Here is a 20,150-nt window from a genome sequence, read left to right on the forward strand (position 1 = left end):
CAATTCTCTCATTCTACACCTACATAAATAGAGATTTTGCATTTCTAGTAGCTCCTCTTCAAATAAATAAACCATATAAAACACTTTAGCAGATGATTTCCCAATAGCTTCACGTTTGACAGAAAAGTTCACTGCCAATACCACACAGATGATTTTTAATGCATGATGACTGTTCACTTACATGAATAAATCCAGTTCTGTTCATATCGTGCAGCTTTCATTGTGATTCAAGATGCAGCTTAATCAGAGATCATTCTGAAACAAGTGTTATATACATCAGGAAAGAAAGCAAAAACTGCAATTACTGTAAATCTGAAATAAAAACAGAAAATGCAGGAAACACGCAGCAGGTCAGGCAGATCTGTGAAGAGGAAGTTAGTGTTAGAGTTTCCTTTCGATGGTCTTTCATCAGAACTGGGAGATGTTGCAGATGAACAGTGTATCAGGTGGATCAGAGACAGAGAAAGAGGGCCCAAACAAAACAAATTGTCCAAATTCAGATGGAGGGCAGGAGATAATTAAATAACGGAAGTACTAACGGTGTGACAAGGAGAGAATTAGAGAAATTAAAAAATGCATCCAAGACACAGAGGATGTGTAAATTGTTGCAGCACAATAGCAAGGGGTGGAGAATACATGGAAAATCTGGCAAAGAGAAGAAAGTCCCATTGGTCCAGCAATATGATGGAGAAGGAAGGTCACACCAGGGCAATTGACCAATACATCCAAGCATCATTAAGCATCATTAAGTGATGTTTAATAAATAGCCCCATCTATTATACATCACTATTTGTCCTGGAAAGCTTGCACAACACTTTTAACTTTTGTAACTATCTATGATACAAGACACACATATTGACCTGGTCTGAGTGTTCCAGCATGATAAATAGGTTGTGGTTTTCTTGGTCATTTACTGTAAAAAAATGTTTGGCTTAAGCACAGAGAAAAGTCAACAACAAAATGCAATTTTTTTTTAATACTTGTGATGCTTGGCAACCTAACCAACTGTCATCTCCATACATGGTTTATGTAAAAAATTAGGAAGTGTTGATTCACCTAAACTATAAATATCCATCATGATCATATCAATAAAATTTGAAGTGCTTGTTCTTTTGATGGCAGCAGTTTAGAAAGAGAATGAGCATATCGCTATGTGGTTCCTGACAAGAAGTAGGAGTAGATGTAGGCAATTCAGCCTTCGAGTCTGCTCCGTTATTTAATACAATCATGGTTCATCTCATCTCTGTCTCAACACTTTCCTGCCCGTTCTCCATAATCATTTATCCTATTACTTTTTTTAAAATAAATATTTTTATTCAAGTTTTCATTTTATACAACACAAAATAATCAAATCCACACAAATGAAATACCATTTACAAACCCCAACCCTTGAAAGAAAAAAACCGAAACCACAAACCCCCCTTGCCTTCCCCCACCGAACCATTGACTGTGACCAATTCCTAAAGATAGAAGGCAAAGATCACCACCTCCAGTAGGCCCGGGCCCAGGGCACACCCAACGCAGCCAGCAACCCCGCCCCTAATGCGAGACAAAGAAAAACCCTTAGTTCCTCTCAGATCCCTACCCCTCCCCATCTCTCTGAACACCCCATAACACTTAAAAGATTAGACCAAAAAAACAACTTCCTCCCATCTCTCTTCCACACACCCCTCCCCCACCCCCGCCATCGAGCAAACAAGCTAGGCTCACTGAACCTTGTCCCTTCCCCCCACCTCACTCCCGTTCACTCGCTAAAACGTTACAGCTAGCAACGGTAATCGCACACCCGCAACCAGGATGTCTATTCAAAGAGTGAAGAAAGACAATGCTCCCTCGCCCGTCCCGGATACAGAACAGTATCCAAACCCAACATCTTTAAGATATTTAAACGCCCCCTGGGGGCCATATATTCCCCACACTGTTACCCTGGCCACTACCCCATCAATCGTAGCCCCCTCAGTCCCAAACATACAACAGATACCTATGAGAACACATCTCAAACAAACCCCTCCCTACCATTCCTATTAACGTCCCAATCGAATCCATTTCATCAAGTCCAGGCCCACACTCCTTGACAAAAGCCTCTGCTCCTCTGATATATTTAAAAAATAATCTTTCGACTGAAAAATCACTCTCAGCCTCGTCGGTCCAAACCTGACTCCACTTCTGAACAGCGCTGACTTTGCCTTATTAAAAGCCACACGCCGCTTCGACAACTCCGTTCCGACATCCGGGTATATCCAGATAATGCCGAGTCCGATTCACTTTGACCCATTGCAGAACCCGTCCCTTCTCTGTGGAATCCAATAATCAACGCCTACACCTTCCTCAGAGTACTCAGTGGGCCTGACGCAACTCTGGAGGGGACATTCACTCATCCCGTCCCCAAAAGCTTGACGGGAACATCTGAGAAAGGTACTCAGTCGGTTTGGGCCCGCCACCCTTTCCAGCAACCCCACAATTCGGGGGTTCTATCTCCTCGAACTGTCCTCCCAATCATCCACCTTTGCCCTCAGGATCTTGTTCCTCTCCTCCACCACCAGCATCTCAGCTTCCAATGAGGTGATTCAATCACCATGCCAAAACAAGGCCGCCTCCAGACTTTTCAGCACATCTCCATGCTCCTTCACAGTCTCCGGGATCTTTTTCAGCTTCTCCCAAATCGGGCAAGTGCCTCCTTAATTGGCTGCTTGAGGGTTTCCATCAAAATGCTCCGCAAACTGTTTATCAAACTCCTGCGCCATGACCCCATCAGCAAGTCCAGCATGATATGAGCAGCCACACCCAAGGCCGGGTCCGCCACCTTTCCTCCTGCTAAGCTTCGCGGGCTTTCAGGCTCCGTCGAAGCATTACCCTCTGTAATCTTCTTGCCACCAACCTCTTCGTGAATTTTGACATATTTTCGCTGACAAATTACTTATCCCATATGATGGGCTGATTTTGATAACCAAAATACCAGGAACCACATTAAAAAAAGTCCAAAAACCAAAGACCGTGGCGGGAGCTATCTTATGTGTGACCATCTGTTGCCACCGGAGGTCCCCTGTTGCCACCGGAGGTCCATCAACCATTTAACACATGACTAATTAAAAATCTGTCTCACTCCTCCTTAAATTTACCCAATATTCCAGCATCCACTGCACTCTGGGGTACTGAATTCCACAGATTCACGAGAGAAGCAATTTCTTCTCATCTCTGCTTTAAATCTGCGACCCCTTATCCTAAAACAATTACCTCTTGTTCTGGATCCACTCTATATCTACTTTGTCAATACCTTTTATCATCTTCTTTACCTCAATTGGACCTCCTCTCATTCTTCTAAACGCAAGAGAGTATAGGCCTAAACTGCTCAATCTCTCTTCATAAGACAAACCCCTTCATCTCTGGAATCAATCTAGTGAATCTCCTCTGAATGCCGAAAATGCAACTACATCCCTCCTCAAATAAGGGGACCAAAACTATATACTGGTGCAGTCTCATCAATGCCTGTATAGATGAAGCAACACTTCTCTACATTTATACACAATTTCTTTAGCCATAGATGCCAAAATTACATTTGCTTTCCTTATTACCTGCTGTACCTGCATACTAGTTTTCTGTGATTCATGCACGAGGACACCCAGATCCCTCTGCACTGAACTGCCTCTCTATTTTTCCAACCAAAATAGATAACCTTACACTTATTCACATTAAACTCCATCTGCCAAATTTTGGCTCACTCACATAACCTATCCATATCCATTTATAAATGTATTATTTCCTCACTGCAACTTATCATCCCACCTATTTTAGTGTCATCTGCAAAATTGGTTATTGTACCTTCTATCCTTGCATCCAAGTCGTTAATATAAATTGTAAATAGTTGGCACCCAAGAAATAAACCCTGTGGTACACCACCAGTTACATCTGCCAACTAGAAAAAGACCCATTTATCCTGACTCTCTGCCTTCTGTCGGTTAACCAGTCCTCTATCTAACTTAATAAATGACCCCTACCCCCATGTGATCTTACCTTGCGTATTAAGCTTTTGTGTGGTACTTTTTCAAATACTTCTGGAAGTCTAGATGCACTACATCTACAGGACCCCCATTATCCACTTGGCTTTTTATATCTTCAAAGAACTATAGAAAATTAGTCAAACACGATTTACTCTTCATAAAACCTAGCTGACTCTGATGGATTAGTTTTTTATTTTCCAAATGTCCTGTTATTACTTCCTTAATAATGAATTCTAACAATTTACCAATGACAGATGTTAAACTAAATATTTATAGTTTCCTACTTTCTGCCTCACTGCCTTTTGAATATGGGCGTTTTATTAGCATTTTTCCAATCCACTGGAACTTTCTCCTTATCCAAGGAATTTGGGAATATTATAACCAATGGATCCACTATCTCTGCCGCCACTTCCTTTCAGACCCTAGGATGTGGGCAAACATACCCTGGGGACTTTTCTGCCTCCAATCATAATAGCTTGTTTTGTATTTTTTCCCTATTGATGCTGATTGTTCGAAGTTCCCACCTTTCTATTACCTCTGCATTACTATTGGGATTGGACTAGAATCCTCTACCGTGAAATTCGTTTCTCGCCCGCAAACTAAATTGAAATTCTATTATGCAATGGTCACTCTTCTCTAAAGTATCCTTAGCTATGAGGTCATTAATTAATCCCTTCTCATTAAACAGACCAGGTGGATAAAGTAAAAATAAAGCTGGGGAACTTCCTGAAAATTGAGTAATGGAATGAGGAAGCTTTAATTCTGTCCAATTAGAGACTGCTGTTGTTAAAATTCAGCACTTCATTTTACCTCTTATGAAATTATTAGGCAATTAATATCAGTTGAATTAGAGTTGCTGATGACTACTGCTAATAACTACTGTGCAGTTGTTTCATGTTAATATAATTTTATAGCTATTCATACAATGATAAAATGCATAATATAACATGGACTGTTACAATAAATGGATCTCACTTCTGAGCTTCCTTATGCTTACTATTAAGAGTTTCCAAAATGTTTGTGACAGACAGCTTTCACATTACTCCTGACTCAATCACATACAGCACCTTTTTTGTCAGGATTCACAAGTTCTGTACTCACTACCATTTAAAGACTCCGCAAAATTGGTTCCATAGAATAGATATTACATTCAATATCTTAACTCTGAATCTGACTCTGCAGCTCCTCTCGCCCAATTCAATAATGATCCAAAATACAGTATTCCACCTGAATGCAAAGTATTCAGCCAGCGAAGTTGACATGAAAATATCTTATATGATGATGTTAAAGTGCATGCCTTTTTTCATGTCAACAGTAATTGCAAGTTTCAAAGTATTTGCAAGGTTATAAAGGTCAAAAATATTTTACAAAGAATTTTTTCAATCAGCAACAAATAAAGTATCAATACTAATAGCATATTGCCTGTAGAGCAGAACAATTGAAGGATTTGTCTGCAACCTCATGCTTTAGATCAACTTACATTTTCTCAAAGATCTGGAGGACTTAGTTGTGCGCCGTTACAAAATCAGAATATACTAAATTATGATTGGCTGGTGAGAGTAACCACAAGCTCTGCAACAAGGGTGTCAGGTATACGATTCAATTGCATCCTAGTTCAAAAAGTGCTAATTCATAGTTCATATTCATGAGTTATTCATGACCTCCACCGGTCACGGCCATCATGAGCACATCCTTCCCATCGAGCAGTTTAAAAAAAAACTGTGTGGGGCATTAGCACAAAGCTAGAGCTATCACAACTTTACTTCTGTATCCAAATCAGGAGAGATGGCAAAATGGAGGGACCATGGTGACTGAACAAACAGAAACTGACGAAGGAAAGCAATGGGAAATCTAGAATTAGAAAGGAGGGCGCTGGCACAGATATAACGCAGAGGGAAATTACTAAGTTAGGTTCAGCAAGACAGTCATCGATTTTTCTTTTCATTTGCTACTGACATACCTCATCAAGAGTCAGATTCACAATGGATCTAACTTATCAGTGCTGTTTTGCTGCCACATTTAGCCAAAGGGATTTAAATAACAAGTGGTGAGTGAGATCGAATCATAGTTGCAAGGCAACAATATATTCGGGGCTTTAGAGAGGGTTTGAGATGGAGAGGTATTTGGTGATTTCTTGAGTAGTGAAAATAGAAGTTTTGAAGGCGATATATACAAAGGAGGGAAAGAGAGACAGTGTTAATAATGTTGACAAGCACTGAGGAAAGAAAGTAAAGTTGGATGTCTAGTAATTTGAATGGGAGAGGGCGAGTATGTACTTCATGAATGCAGGTTTAAATAAATAACTGGATGGCTGAAAGGAGAAGGAGTCAAAACTACATAGAATGGGAAGGAGTTACAGAACAGAATCACAGAATAATATCGTCATCGATGTAATTTCTATAAATGACAAATAATAGGGGACCCAGCACAGGTCCCTGTGGTACGCCACTGGACATTGGTTTCCAGAACAGTTAGGTAAGGGGCAGTTGAAGTGCTGGAAATTGGATGAAGACAACTCAAGCGTAATGAGCAATGGCAGCCTGCAATGAGAATGGACAAAGATACAAAAATGTCAATGAGATGGAACATAAGGATGTGAAATGAGGAAGGTCCAAGTTGATTGATGCCAGTGAAAAGCACTGGGCGGAGTTTCCACCTCCCACCCCTCTCCCTCCTACCCCCCACCGTGCTCTATGATAGCGGAGATGGCCCGCCATTGGCCAGCGGTAGGAACTTCTACGTCCGCCCCTGTCAATGGGATTTCCCATTTTTTTGCACCCTCTGCTGTCGGGGAACCCACAGCACGGAGTCGCAATCGACAGGACCGGAAGATCTCCCTGGCAGAAATGGTTGGAAAATCCCGCCACTGTGATTTTCATTCACAATTGCAATTTTTGTGGTCTCTGATGAGGCTTCTAATTAGCCCTGAATTGCTGCGTTCTTATGTTGTGTACTCATGCTTACTAACAGTTTCTCAAATTTACTTCCAAAATAGCAGTGAGTTCAGACTTTCATTCTTCCAACATGAGCTCGATTTACGAGGTCCCACAGTTTAATAATTCTACCTTCCCGATTCTAATGTAGTTAGCATTTAGACAATGTCGTGGTAGCCTTCCATCTTGTAAGATAATGGTTTGCATCAAGATGGTCAACTCTGTGTTACCATGGCCTGGTGTGGCTCAGGAACATCACTCCAGCATGGCATTGTCTGCCACATTTGCTGCAGGGGCAGACAGTGAGCTGAGCAAGTGCTCGATTTGCTGGTCTCGGTTTTCCTCTGGACCTTTTCTCGGCCAGCTGAGCTTTTCCAATGACCCTTCAAATTGTCAGCCTCCATAGGTCATGGCCATCAGCCACTGTCTCCCAGTTATCAGAGTCGATGTCCACCATCTTCATATCTCACGTTCAGGTATCCTTGTCATGGAGGTATGCATGCCCAGGAAGTTTGACCCAGTGGCCAGTTCAACATACATAAGGTCTTGGGGTATATGGCCATAATCCATCTGATGAATGTGGCCAAGCCAGCGCAGACATCACCGGTTTATCAATTACTGTATGCCAAATGAATTAGCATGCCCCAGGAGTTTAGAGTTGATTACCTTGTCCTGCTAAGCTATGTCCAGGGTATGTCTGAGGCAGTGAAGGTGAAAACTGCTCAAACTTTTCTCCAGCCTAGCATACCTTGTTCAGTCTCATCATTGTAGAGGAGTGTGTTGAGGGTGCAAGCTTGGTGTTCTCGGTCAGGTTGATGTTGTTCCAAACTCTTACTTAGCTTGGACATAATAGCTGCAGCTTTTGCAATGTGTACATTGATTTCAGTATCAATTGACAGAATGTTGGTGATTGCGGAGCCTGCAGTTATCAACAACCTTCAGCACCACACTGTCAATGCTAAAACATGGCGGTATGGTAACATTGGTCTTCCTGATGCTGATGGTCAAACCAAACCCTTTATAGGCATGGAAAATGTCCATTTGCTATTGAAGGTGTTCCTCAGTATGGAATACAGGTGCAGCATTGCCAGTATCAAGCAAATCTTTGATGAGGACATTAGAAGACATTGTGCACCTTGGTCTTGGATATTTCCGTCAGTTTTGGTATTTAAGTAGACACCCTCTGTAGATGATCTGAAGTCATATGACTTGCATGCCAGAACCGATGGAAAGTTCTTCAGACAAGTCTGGTTTAAACATCAGTAACACAGATCTGCTTTCACTTTATGAGTTTGTTTCAAGAGTAAGGGAGCACACACCCAAATGTCCTAATACCTAACATCTTAATTTTTGGTAACCGTGGACAATTACAAAGTTCTCCCCCCAAAAATGTACTGAACATTTCAAAGAAGTTCGAATGAACTCAATGTTCATCCTTGGACAGTTCTTTCTGTACTCCTCTGGAAACAGAGTGCCAAAATGCTAAACTATTTTCCCCATCAAATAAATATTACTAATTGTAAATTCGCTATTTTGATAGTACCTGGTATCCTTTAGTGTCTGTAATATGTTAATGTGTTGCCTTCATGTTGTGAAATTACCAAGCACAGTTTCACTGCATTAAGTTTAAAATATTTTTCTTAGAATGTGGTGATGCTAGCAAACCTGCATTTATTGCCTATCCCTCGATATCCAGGGAAGGTAATGGCTGGCCTTGCCCTTGAATCACTGCAAACCTTGTGGCGATGATCCTCCCACAATGCCTTTAAGAAAATAATTCAGAATAATGAAGCAACAGCAATATCTGTCCAAGTCAGGGCAGTATATGGCGTGATGGGGAATTTGGAGCTGATGGTGTTCCTGTGACATTGCTACTCAAGGCCTTCTTGGTGATGAAGGTTAAAGGAGAGAGATATTGTCAAAGTAATAGAGTGTTTTGCCAAAGCAGCTCAAATATATGAGAAAGATTACGGATTGTTACGGTCCCAGTCAATGTACTGGACAGGAAGATCCCAGAATGGAACCCTGGCTCAAAAGACCGTAACATTTACATTTCTTTAAATAAAACGTGGAGGAACAGAGTCGCAGAACCACTAATTAGTTTTAGCAATGAAAAAACATTTATTAAAAATGAAACGTTGTATTATTATACAATACTCCCATACTCCCTCCTTATTTTAAGAATTATACACAGATTGAGATTAACAAGGATTACAAAGTACATTTTAAACTACAATGGTCCTATTAACACAAAGCCCTTTTTTAAGCACATAGATTGGCTGTGGTCAAATACACACTGCTTTGAACGCAAGTTAGTGTCTGTGGCTTTCTCCTCAGAATCACCCCAAAATGATTGTCACATGAGAGTTTCAAAACTCCACTTCTAAAACCATGCTTTACGATCCTCTCTCAGAATATTGCTTTTCCTAGCTGTTTGCATTCAGAAATTCAATCCAGATTTTACAAATGACTCTTTTAAACAGAGTCTGCTCCACCTTAAAGAACAGATCCAGTCCAAGATTCTACATCAACCCCTTTAGGATTTCTTTGTGTTCACTGCTGTAGAAACTGTTCATAATTGTTTTAACTCTCAATTCCTCGGCTGTATTAAAATGACATCAAGTGTTCCATCTGAAGTCTGCTGTCCCACTTTAAAAATAGTTCCTGCAATTGTCTCTTTAACTCAGATCACTTTGTTGACTCTTCCTTGAATTCTTATGAACAATACCTTGGTCTCTGTTAAGTCGTCTTGAGAAATTCTTTCTGTCCCAATTCCCTGGTTATCTAAATTGTATCTTGCTCCTGAGGATGCTTGCATCTTTACAATCCCCTTGTGCTGTCCAGCTTCTCCTGGCAGAGTTGAGTGCTTTAACTTCCCAGTGTCCTGTTACCAACTACTCTAGTTAAAACTAATAACAAAACTTCCGGGTGCGGCGATGACCAGCTGAGTCGCACGTTTCGGCAGCTCCCTGTGAAACGGACTTTTGGGCTCTTGATAGGAGCCCCAACGGCAATTTTAACGGCTGAAAACACCGTGCGGTAAACCAGAAGGGTGTTCCCCCTGGACACGGATGGAAAAAGGAGAGGAAAGTGGCCGGATTGCAGCGGATCCTTTGGAACAACGGCAAGGAAGGCAAGCAGAAACCAAGATGGCGTCGGAAGGTGGCAGTTTCATATGGGGCCCTGAACAACAAGAGTTCTTGAAATGCTGCGTGGAGGAGATAAAAAAGGAAATGAAGAAAGAGTTGTTGGCCCCGATATTACAGGCGATTGAAGGGCTGAAAGAGGAACAAAAGACCCAGGAGCAGGAGCTTCGGGTCGTGAAGGCGAAAGCAGCAGAGAATGAAAACGACATACAGGGCCTGGTGGTGAAGTCGGAGATACAGGAGGCACACCAGAAACGATCTGTGGAGAGGTTGGAGGCACTGGAAAATAACGCAAGGAGGAACAACTTGAGGATTCTTGGCCTTCCTGAAAGTGTGGAGGGGGCGGACGTCGGGGCATATGTGAGCACGATGCTGCACTCGTTAATGGGAGTGGAGGCCCCGACGGGTCCGTTGGAGGTGGAGGGAGCATACCGAGTTATGGTGCGAGGATCGAGAGCAGGAGAAGCTCCCAGAGCCATAGTGGTGAGATTTCTCCGTTTTAAGGATAGAGAAATGGTCCTTAGATGGGCGAAGAAAACTCGGTGTAGTAAATGGGAGAACGCGGTGATCCGCGTCTATCAAGATTGGAGTGCGGAGGTGGCGAGAAGGAGGGCGAGCTTTAATCGGGCCAAAGCTGTACTTCACAAAAAAAAGATAAAGTTTGGAATGCTGCAACCGGCAAGACTGTGGGTCACATATCAAGGGAGGCACCACTACTTTGAGACGGCGGATGAAGCGTGGACTTTTATTGTAGAAGAAAAATTGGAATGATTGGACTACGAAAATGAACGTTTGGACAAAGTGGTGGGACGAGTGGGGGGGGGGGGGGCGAAGAGGGATTGTATGATTAATCCTGCGGTATGGTAACTTTTCTTTCTCCCACAGGTGGTGATGGGGGGAGGTGGGGAGGGAGAGGAGATGGGGCGTTGGCCATGGGAGGCGGGGCCGAGGGAGAGGCGCGGGCTTGGTTCCCGCGCTATGATAATTATGGCGGGATAGAGAAGCAGGAAGGAGGGGGCGCCGCACGGGGCGAGCCGTGATCACGGGGGGAAGCCGAGGTCAGCCAGAGTTTGCTGACTTCTGGGAGCAACATGGGGGGAGTAATTACGCTAGCGGGGGGTCTAGCGGGGGGGGGGGGAATTACTGGGTTGCTGCTGCTGGGGAAAGGGGGGAGTGGGTGCGGGAAAGGATGGGCGGGGGGGCACCGTCTGGGAGAAATACAGCCGCGTGGGAACTGGGCGAGAAGCTGGAAAAAGATGATGGCTAACCGGCAAGGGGGGGGGGGGTGGGAAGCCCCCCAACTCGGCTGATCACGTGGAACGTGAGGGGGCTTAACGGGCCGATAAAGAGGGCACGAGTACTCGCACACCTTAAGAAACTTAAAGCAGATGTGGTCATGTTACAGGAAACGCACCTGAAACTGATAGATCAGGTTAGGTTGCGCAAAGGATGGGTAGGGCAGGTGTTCCATTCGGGGCTGGATGCGAAAAACAGGGGGGTGGCTATATTAGTGGGGAAGCGGGTAATGTTCGAGGCAAAGACTATAGTGGCGGATAACGGGGGCAGATACGTGATGGTGAGTGGCAAATTACAGGGAGAGATGGTGGTGTTGGTAAACGTGTATGCCCCGAATTGGGACGATGCCAATTTTATGAGGCGAATGCTAGGACGCATCCCAGACCTAGAGACCGGAAAGCTGATAATGGGGGGAGACTTTAACACGGTGTTGGAACCAAGGCTGGATAGGTCGAAGTCCAGGACTGGTAGGAGGCCGGCAGCAGCCAAGGTGCTTAAGGATTTTATGGAGCAGATGGGAGGGGTGGACCCGTGGAGATTCAGTAGACCTAGGAGTAAGGAGTTCTCGTTTTTCTCCTATGTCCATAAAGTCTATTCACGCATAGACTTTTTTGTGTTGGGTAGGGCATTGATCCCGAGGGTGAGGGGAACGGAATATACGGCTATAGCCATTTCGGATCATGCCCCACACTGGGTAGACTTGGAGATAGGGGAGGAAACAAGAGGGCGTCCACCCTGGAGAATGGACATGGGACTAATGGCGGATGAGGGGGTGTGCTTAAGGGTGAGGGGATGCATTGAAAAGTACTTGGAACTCAATGACAATGGGGAGGTTCAGGTGGGAGTGGTCTGGGAGGCGTTGAAGGCGGTGGTTAGGGGGGAGCTGATATCAATAAGGACACATAAAGGGAAGCAGGAGAGTAAGGAACGGGAGCGGTTGTTGCAAGAACTTTTGAGGGTGGACAGACAGTATGCGGAAGCACCGGAGGAGGGACTGTATAGGGAAAGGCAAAGGCTGCATGTGGAATTTGACTTGCTGACCACAGGCACTGCAGAGGCACAATGGAGGAAGGCGCAGGGTGTACAGTATGAATATGGAGAGAAGGCGAGCAGATTGCTGGCACACCAATTGAGGAAAAGGGGAGCAGCGAGGGAAATAGGGGGGGTGAGAGACGAAGATGGAGAGACGGAGCGGGGAGCGGAGAGAGTGAATGAAGTGTTTAAGACATTTTATAAAAAATTGTATGAAGCTCAACCCCCGGATGGGAGGGAGAGAATGATGGAGTTTTTGGATCGGCTGGAAATTCCCAAGGTGGAAGAGCAGGAAAGGATGGGATTGGGAGCACAGATCACGGTAGAAGAAGTGGTGAAAGGAATTAGGAACATGCAGACGGGAAAGGCCCCGGGACCGGATGGATTCCCAGTTGAATTTTACAGAAAATATTTGGACTTGCTCGCCCCGCTACTGACGAGGACCTTCAACGAGGCAAAGGAAAGGGGACAACTGCCCCCGACTATGTCAGAAGCAACGATATCGCTTCTTTTAAAGAAGGAAAAGGATCCGCTACAATGCGGGTCCTACAGACCAATCTCCCTCCTCAATGTAGATGCCAAGGTCTTGGCCAAGGTAATGGCAATGAGAATAGAGGAATGTGTCCCGGGGGTGGTTCATGAGGACCAAACTGGGTTTGTGAAGGGGAGACAGCTGAACACGAACATGCGGAGGTTGTTAGGGGTAATGATGATGGCCCCACCAGAGGGTGAAACGGAGATAGTAGTGGCGATGGATGCCGAGAAAGCATTTGATAGAGTGGAGTGGGATTATCTGTGGGAGGTGTTCAGGAGATTTGGGTTCGGAGAGGGGTATGTTAGATGGGTGCAGCTGTTGTATAGGGCCCCAGTGGCGAGTGTGGTCACGAATGGACGGGGATCGGCATATTTTCGGCTCCATAGAGGGACAAGGCAGGGATGTCCTCTGTCCCCATTACTGTTTGCACTGGCGATTGAGCCCCTGGCGATAGCGCTGAGAGGTTCCAAGGGATGGAGGGGAATACTTAGGGGAGGAGAAGAACACCGGGTATCTTTATATGCGGATGACCTGCTACTATATGTGGCGGATCCAGCGGAGGGGATGCCAGAAATAATGCGGATACTTGGGGAGTTTGGGGATTTTTCAGGGTATAAATTGAACATGGGGAAGAGTGAGCTGTTTGTGGTGCATCCAGGGGAGCAGAGTAGAGAAATAGAAGACCTACCGTTGAGGAAGGTAACAAGAGACTTTCGTTACCTGGGGATCCAGATAGCTAAGAATTGGGGCACATTGCACAGGCTAAATTTGACGCATTGGTGGAACAGATGGAGGAAGATTTCAAGAGATGGGATATGGTAGCATTGTCAATGGCAGGAAGGGTGCAGGCGGTTAAGATGGTGGTCCTCCCGAGATTCCTCTTTGTGTTTCAGTGTCTCCCGGTGGTGATCACGAAGGCTTTTTTCAAAAGGATAGAAAAGAGTATCATGGGTTTTGTTTGGGCCGGGAAGACTCCGAGAGTGAGGAAGGGATTCTTACAGCGTAGTAGGGATAGGGGGGGCTGGCACTACCGAGCCTAAGTGAGTATTATTGGGCCGCTAATATTTCAATGGTGAGTAAGTGGATGGGAGAGGAGGAAGGAGCGGCGTGGAAGAGATTAGAGAGGGCGTCCTGTAGGGGGACCAGCCTGCAGGCTATGGTGACAGCCCCATTGCCGTTCTCACCAAGGAACTATACCACGAGTCCGGTGGTGGTAGCTACACTGAAGATTTGGGGACAGTGGAGACGACATAGGGGAAAGACCGGAGCACTGGGCGGGTCCCCGATAAGAAACAACCATAGGTTTGCCCCGGGGGGAATGGATGGGGGATATGGAATGTGGCAAAGAGCATGTATAACGCAATTGAAAGATCTATTTGTGGATGGGAAGTTTGCGAGTCTGGGAGCGCTGACCGAGAAATATGGGTTGCCCCAAGGGAATGCATTCAGGTACATGCAATTGAGGGCTTTTGCGAGGCAACAGGTGAGGGAATTCCCGCAGCTCCCGACACAAGAGGTGCAGGACAGAGTCATCTCAAAGAAATGGGTGGGGGACGGTAAGGTGTCAGATATATATAGGGAAATGAGAGACGAAGGGGAGACTATGATGGACGAACTAAAAGGGAAATGGGAAGAAGAGCTAGGGGAGGAGATTGAGGAGGGGATGTGGGCAGATGCCCTAAACAGGGTAAACTCGTCGTCCTCGTGCGCCAGGCTAAGCCTGATTCAGTTTAAGGTATTACACAGGGCACATATGACTGGAACACGGCTCAGTAAATTTTTTGGGGTGGAGGATAGGTGTGCGAGGTGCTCGAGAAGCCCAGCGAATCATACCCATATGTTTTGGTCATGCCCGGCACTACAGGGGTTTTGGATGGGGGTGACAAAGGTGCTTTCGAAAGTAGTAGGAGTCCGGGTCGAACCAAGCTGGGGGTTGGCTATATTTGGGGTTGCACAAGAGCCGGGAGTGCAGGAGGCGAAAGAGGCCGATGTTTTGGCCTTTGCGTCCCTAGTAGCCCGGCGCAGAATATTGCTAATGTGGAAAGAAGCCAAGCCCCCGGGGGTGGAGACCTGGATAAATGACATGGCGGGGTTCATAAAGTTAGAGCGGATTAAGTTCGTCCTAAGGGGGTCGGCTCAAGGGTTTACTAGGCGGTGGCAACCGTTCGTCGAATATCTTGCGGAAAGATAGATAGGGGAGAACAAAGAAGGCAGCAGCAGCGGCCCAGGACTTGGGGGGGGGGGGGGGGGGGGGGGGGAGAGGAGGGATGGGGGGGGATGGGGGGGGGGGGGTGGCCTGAGACAAGGCAGTTGCCAATTAGGGCTAGTTTTTATTTTTTGTTATTTAATATTTATTTATTTGTTGTTGTTTTTGTTTAAATTTAAAAAGGTCATTATTATCTGTATTGTTACAATGTTGTGTAAAGGATGCACAATGTACTGTGTTGGTTGACCAAAAATTTTCAATAAAATATTATTTAAAAAAAAAAAACTAATAACAAAGGAAAGCCCTTTCTGTTATTTATTTGTCCCTTTGGCTCACCGTAGTGCCCTGCTGTAGTCATGTATGTAAGGAAGTGATGTAATGCGATGTAGAGCAGAAAACAGAGAAGCAGCTATAAGAGGGAACATACCGTAATAAAGCTTTTTTGTTTGTTTTATTGAGTGTTCATGAGTGTCTTTCTCCAAATACATAACTGGTAATAAGGATGGGTTCGCAGATGTGCACGTGCAAAACCACTCAGAAGAAGTTAAACAAATAAAAGTCAGAAAAGGAAAGCTTCTCACTTATGCACGCCGCATTGCTGTCTCTGAGTTGACTGGTGTGGACGTGAGTAAAATATACTCTGAAAATAAATTTCAGAGCTGACTAATAAGTTTAAATGCCTCATGTAAATAGAAAAACTGAAGTAGCTGCTGAAAACGTGGTTACAAAATATGCATATTTTGTATGGAAACGTGCAAAGTGGTAAAAGTGAAGGGAGTTTTTGGCATTGTTGGAGCCTTTAGTGAGAATGTGGAGCTATGGAGCTCTTATAATGAGTGATTTGACTGTTTTGCACCGCCGAACAAAATAGATGAAGTTATTACGGTGTCCACTTTCCGAAGCGTGTCAGGAGGAAAAACGTTTCATCGCCTCCGCAGTCTTGTGCAAACTGATAAGCCAAGCACTAAAATGTACAAGCAGATTGTGGAAGTTTTGCAAGCACATAGAATCTACAGTGCAGAAGGAGGCCATTTGGCCCATCGAGTCTGCACTGGCTCTTGGAAAGAGCACCCTACCCAAGGTCAATACCTCCACCCTATCCCCATAACCCAGTAACCCCACCCAACACTAAGGGCAATTTTGGACACTAAGGGCAATTTATCATGGCCAATCCACCTAACCTGCACATCTTTGGACACATTTTTCACCTAAACCTCTGGTGATCACAGAGCACTTTAGATTCCATAAAAGAAACCAAGAGTATAATTACAATGATTTAAGCACAGAGTTTTCGACCAGGGACAATGGGTGGGATTCTCCGAGCCAAAATCGCGATCTGCGCGGGGGCGGAGAATGGGTATCAAACCCGAGATCGGTGTCCGATGCCGCTCACACGATTCTCCGGTCCTCGAAGAATCGCTGCGAATCGCGCACGAGCGGTCTACACGGCGCCAGTCGGGAAACATTGAAGAGGCCCCCTCGGCAATTCTCCAAAGTCAACTGGCTGAATCCCGACACCGTGGTTCTCTCATGATCACACCCGTCGGGAACTCGGCGTGGGGGCTGCGGACTCAGTCCGTGCCACCCTGGTGGGGGGGCGGGGGGATCGTTCACCGGGGGGGGGGGGGGGGGGCCTCCAGAACGGCCAGGCTAACGATCAGGGGCCACAGATCCACAGTCGCGCGCGATCTGGGGGGGGGCCTATGTTTTTGGTGCCGGTGTGGGTTCGCCATGTCGCGGGGGGCTGCCGACGGAGGCCGCCGCTGTGCGCATGTGCGGACCCCCGACCGGAAGTGCAGGGCCCCGTATCGGCAGCCGGAGCTGCGAGGAGCACTCCGGGGCCCTGCTAGGCCCCTCCAGGTAAGTGAATCGCCCATGTTTTTTCATGGGCGTGTGGACCTAGCCCCATTATTGGAGAATCCTGCCGAAGGAGTCTTGGTTAAGAATTACTCCACAGGTGAGAAATGGGTTCCTGCCACTGTCCTTACATAAACTGCACCTGTTTCCTCTACTGTCCAGAGCTCAGATGACATTATCTAGTGGAGACATGCAGTCTAGTTACTGACTGAAAAGACACATCCGCTAAAATTGGAGCCTGAGAATTTGAACTTCAAAGCAAAATGGAGGAAATTAAGAAGAAGATGGATGGTATGGAGTGTCGCATTTCAAAAGTTTTCTGTGAATTAGAAACGCATTGTTAAATACTGATACAGTTGAGAATTGGGGTTCAGCCTTACCAAGTCAAGACTTTCCTGTGACCCCAACACCACCAGATATCACTGAGGAAGTCAACATCTCACTCTCTGTTGAGGCACAGAGACAACCTCCAGTTCCTATGTCAATGCCAGTTAAACCAACCATCAGTGATATCAATGTGAAGATGAAAACGGCAGAGGTTTACGGTCAACTGTTTCAAGAGCAACGACCTCTAGACTGCTTAAATTTATAGTAGTGGTGAAACGTATTGACTACTGTTCATGCGGAACTTCTTTTGGGGATTTTTTTAATTAAGGGTGGGAGGAAATTATATATATTTGTCCCTTTAGCTCACCATAGATCCCTGCTATAGCAACGTATGCAAAGAAGTAATGCGATATAGAGTGTGAAACAGAGAAGCAGCAGATATGAGAGAGAACATACCACAATAAAGTTTTGTTAGTTCGTTTTATTGAGTGTTCCTGCGTGTCATTCTCCAAATACATTAGCCTCCTGTTGCTAAGCAATGACTTACTCTTTACACTGTAACCCTTTCTAAGCACAATAGAATGACAGCTGGAATTGAAACCAACCCCACACAAGACACCTTTGTCCAGCATGAATCTAACTATAGGTTTTATCCTTGCAGGCACAGAAACATGAAAGGCACTTAAAGCTATACCTTATTTCTAATATTTACCAATACAAATATAAATCCTTTAAAACAACCTTTATTTTCCTGACACCTCCCTCTTTGAATGAAAGAAATCATCATAACCATAATGATTTCGTTACATAATGTTTCATCCACTTTATACAAACATATGTCAAATATCTAACCACATAACTTATTACATCATGCAAGTAAATGTTTCTTCATTCACAATTACACGTTATAGTATATAATTACAATGATTTAACCAAATGAAAGACAATAACTTAACAGCATCATCAGAACCTATACAAGGTAACATTATCTTTTTTTTAAAAAATATTTTTATTCTCCTCCTTTTTCACATTATCTCCCACATTTACACCCATCAACAACAAACAATAATCAGCGAGATATGTCAATCCCCATAATAACAACGATCCCATCCGCCCACCAACCCCCAAACTTCAGCCCGCATGTTTACATAAACAAAGGACAAAAAGGAATCAGGGGTTACCCGTAGTCACCCTTAATCTACACAGCCCCCCCCCACCACCCCCCCCACACCACCCCCCCCACCCCACCACCCCCACCCCACTCCCCCCCCCACCCCCACCCCGCAACGCTCACACACATCCTCTACTCCTTCAAAAAATCGGCTCATCCTCACCCTCGTGAGGTGCGCTCTATATACCACCTTCAGCTGTATCAGCCCCAACCTCGCACACGAGGTGGAGGCATTCACTCTCCGGAGCACCTCACACCAGACCCCCTCCTCTATAACCTCTCCCAGCTCTTCCTCCCACTTTGCTTTGATCCCTTCCAGTGGTGCCTTATCCTCTTCCAGAATAGCTCCGTACACCGCTGACACTGCCCCCTTTTCCAGTCCCCTTGTCATCAACACCTCCTCCAGCAATGTGGAGGCCGGTTCCTCTGGGAAGCTCCGTATCTCCTTCCTGGCAAAATCCCGAACCTGCATGTACCTAAACACTTCTCCCTGCTCTAGCCCATACTTCGCTTCCAGCTCCCTCAATCCTGCAAACCGACCCCGAAGAAACAAATCTTTTAGCGTCTTAATCCCCTTCTCTTCCCATTTCCGAAAATTTCCATTCCACCTCCCTGGCTCAAATCTGTGGTTCCCCCGAATCGGCATTTCCCTTGACCCTAAACCCAACCCGAAGTGTTGGCGACAATTCCTCCAGATTTTCAATGACGCTATTATTACCGGACTCCCTGAATATTTCCCCGGAGCTATCGGGAGCGGCGCTGTTGCAAGTGCCTTCAGCCCCGACCCCCTGCACAAACTCTCCTCCATTCTGACCCACTGAGAATCAACCCCTCTGACCCAGCTCCGCACGTTCTCCACGTTCGCCGCCCAGTAGTATCACAACAAGTTCGGGAGACCCAAACCCCCTGCCTGCCTTCCTCTCTGTAGCAGCACCTTTCTCACTCTGGCCACCTTCCCTCCCCATATGAATAAGGTAATCCTTCCCTCAATCTCCCTGAAAAAAGACTTTGGCAGGGAAATCGGTAGGCATTGAAAAATAAACAGGAATCACGGCAACACATTCATTTTAACCGGCTGTACCCGACCTGCCAGTGACAGAGGAAGACCATCCCACCTTGCCAGATCGGCTTTCACTCTCCCCACCAAACTAGTGATGTTGTACCTGCGAAGCCTCCCCCACTCCCAGGCAACCTGCATCCCCAGATACCTAAAATGAGTCCCTGCTCTACGGAATGGCAGCCCCCCCACCCCTGCCCCCACCCCCGGCCGAGACACCACAAAGTACTCACTCTTGTCCAGGTTCAACTTGTACCCCGAGAAAGACCAGTAGCTCCAATATTCCTCCGATCGACGCACTCGGCTCCGACACATACAGCAGCAAGTTGTCGGCATATAAGGACACCCTATGCTCTATCCCCCCCCCCCCCCCCGCACTATTCCTTTCCATGCTCCCGAACTTCTCAATGCGGTGGCCAACGGCTCAATCGCAAGTGCAAACAGCAGGGGGGACATAGGACATCCCTGTCTCGTCCCACGGTGGAGAGAAAAGTATCTCGAACTGATATTATTTGTGCGGACACTTGCCTTCAGTTCCTTATATAATAGCTTTACCCAGTTCACAAACCTTGGTCCAATCCCAAACCGCTCC

General features: G+C 45.7%; 1 protein-coding gene across 5 annotated transcripts in view; it reads right to left on the reverse strand.

The window, feature by feature from the left end:
- Positions 1-20,150, reverse strand: part of asxl2 (ASXL transcriptional regulator 2) — a 430,279-nt gene that overhangs the window by 360,270 nt on the left and 49,859 nt on the right. Inside the window, exon 2 of one of the 5 annotated variants that reach the window (XM_072498970.1) lies at positions 182-255. The exons of the other annotated variants lie outside the window; for them this stretch is intronic. Coding sequence (XP_072355071.1) covers positions 182-205 — 24 coding nt within the window. The 5' untranslated portion in view covers positions 206-255. The remainder of the gene's footprint in view (positions 1-181; positions 256-20,150) is intronic. 5 annotated transcript variants of the gene reach the window in all.

Source organism: Scyliorhinus torazame, chromosome 4 (assembly GCF_047496885.1).
Source record: "Scyliorhinus torazame isolate Kashiwa2021f chromosome 4, sScyTor2.1, whole genome shotgun sequence".
NCBI lineage: Eukaryota > Metazoa > Chordata > Chondrichthyes > Carcharhiniformes > Scyliorhinidae > Scyliorhinus > Scyliorhinus torazame.